This window comes from Carlito syrichta, unplaced genomic scaffold, assembly GCF_000164805.1.
Source record: "Carlito syrichta isolate Samal-C Ts95f unplaced genomic scaffold, Tarsius_syrichta-2.0.1 Scaffold81549, whole genome shotgun sequence".
Taxonomy (NCBI): Eukaryota; Metazoa; Chordata; class Mammalia; order Primates; family Tarsiidae; genus Carlito; species Carlito syrichta.
This window is the reverse complement of record NW_007025645.1, coordinates 420,702-421,957: the sequence shown is the minus strand read 5'-3', so window position 1 is coordinate 421,957 and position 1,256 is coordinate 420,702. Positions and strand designations below refer to the sequence as shown.

At 51.6% G+C, this 1,256-nt stretch overlaps 1 protein-coding gene across 1 annotated transcript in view; it reads left to right on the top strand.

The window, feature by feature from the left end:
* Positions 1 to 887: 887 nt before the first annotated feature.
* TSPAN3 (tetraspanin 3) overlaps positions 888 to 1,256 on the top strand; it is a 28,457-nt gene continuing 28,088 nt past the window's right edge. The window contains exon 1 of the mRNA XM_008055409.2: positions 888 to 921. Coding sequence (XP_008053600.2) covers positions 888 to 921 — 34 coding nt within the window. The remainder of the gene's footprint in view (positions 922 to 1,256) is intronic.

The following is a 1,256-nucleotide window of genomic DNA, read 5'->3' as shown; positions in this document are numbered from 1 at the left end:
TTTCTTTAAAGTGACTGATTTCCTAAGGCCCACCCCCAGAGCCCAGATGGAATGTGTCTGTGTGGCCCAGGTGATTCTAATGTAGGGGGTGGTCTGAGAACCAACCAAGGAGAAGGCACACATAAAAGGAGGACAGGATGAAGGTGCAGGTGCAGGAAGGGATGGCTGGCCGGTTGGAGGCCTATTCCGTGAAATGAGAAGGGATGGGATGAGGCTGAAGAAATGCTAAGGAGGTTTTCTGGAAAGGAGGAGAAGCAGGAAGAGCAAAGCGGAAAGAGAGAGAGGAATGTATACGTGCAGAGGGCGAGGCCCACGAGGAGACAAAAGCTCAGAAGGAAGCACACCTGGAGAACCACGGTTTTTCTTTATGTCTTCTTAAAATGTCAACCAGGGCGTGGTGTGGCACTTTACAATCTCAAGTCGGATGGTGTGCCTGGCCGGCTGGAAGTCTTGCCTGTCTTCTCTGCATGCATGACCCGGCAGGCTCCTGGGCGTCTGGCCTTGCTGACTTCATTCTCTGCTCTCCATTGACCTCCAGCAGAGCCAGCTCTTTCCTGTTCCTTTTCCCACAGCACAGTGATCACGGTCCTGCCTCTGGACTTTGTCCTTGTGGTTTACATCTCCAGGCCATTCTTCCTGCTCCGTACTCTTCCCAGAGAGAACTTTCCTCATCACTCTCTAGTCTTTTCCTCAGAATTGATTTCTATCATGACCCAACATCATGCCATCTACCTACTTGCCTGTCTGGGGATAGCCTGCCTCCTCTGCGGTGGGCATGGATGCCCACCAGCTACAAACGCGAGGCACCGAGGCAGCACTTGGCTGAGAGTTTGATGAGTGAATAAATGGGTGCTCTGCCCCTTGGTGACAATGCGTAGAAAGCTGGGATGAAGGCTATTGCTCAGAGTGTGCCTGGGGAAGGTGAGGAGCTGGGAGACTGCAGAGAGTAAGAGGATTAAAGAAAGCAAATGGGTGTCTTTAAGAACCCAATCAGCTGGGTGCAGTGGCTCAAGCACTTTGAGAGGCTGAGGCAAGAGGATTGCCTGAGTCTGGGGGTTTGAAACCAGCCTGGGCAACTTGGTGAGACCTTGATTCTACAATAAAAAGAAAAAAAATTAGCCGGGCGTGGTAGCCACTTGGAAGTCTGAGGTGGAAGGATTGCCTGACCTCAGCAGGTCGAGGCTGCAGTGGCCATGAACATGCCATTGCACTCCAGCCTGGGTGACAGAGTGAGACTTCAACTCAAAAAAAAAAAA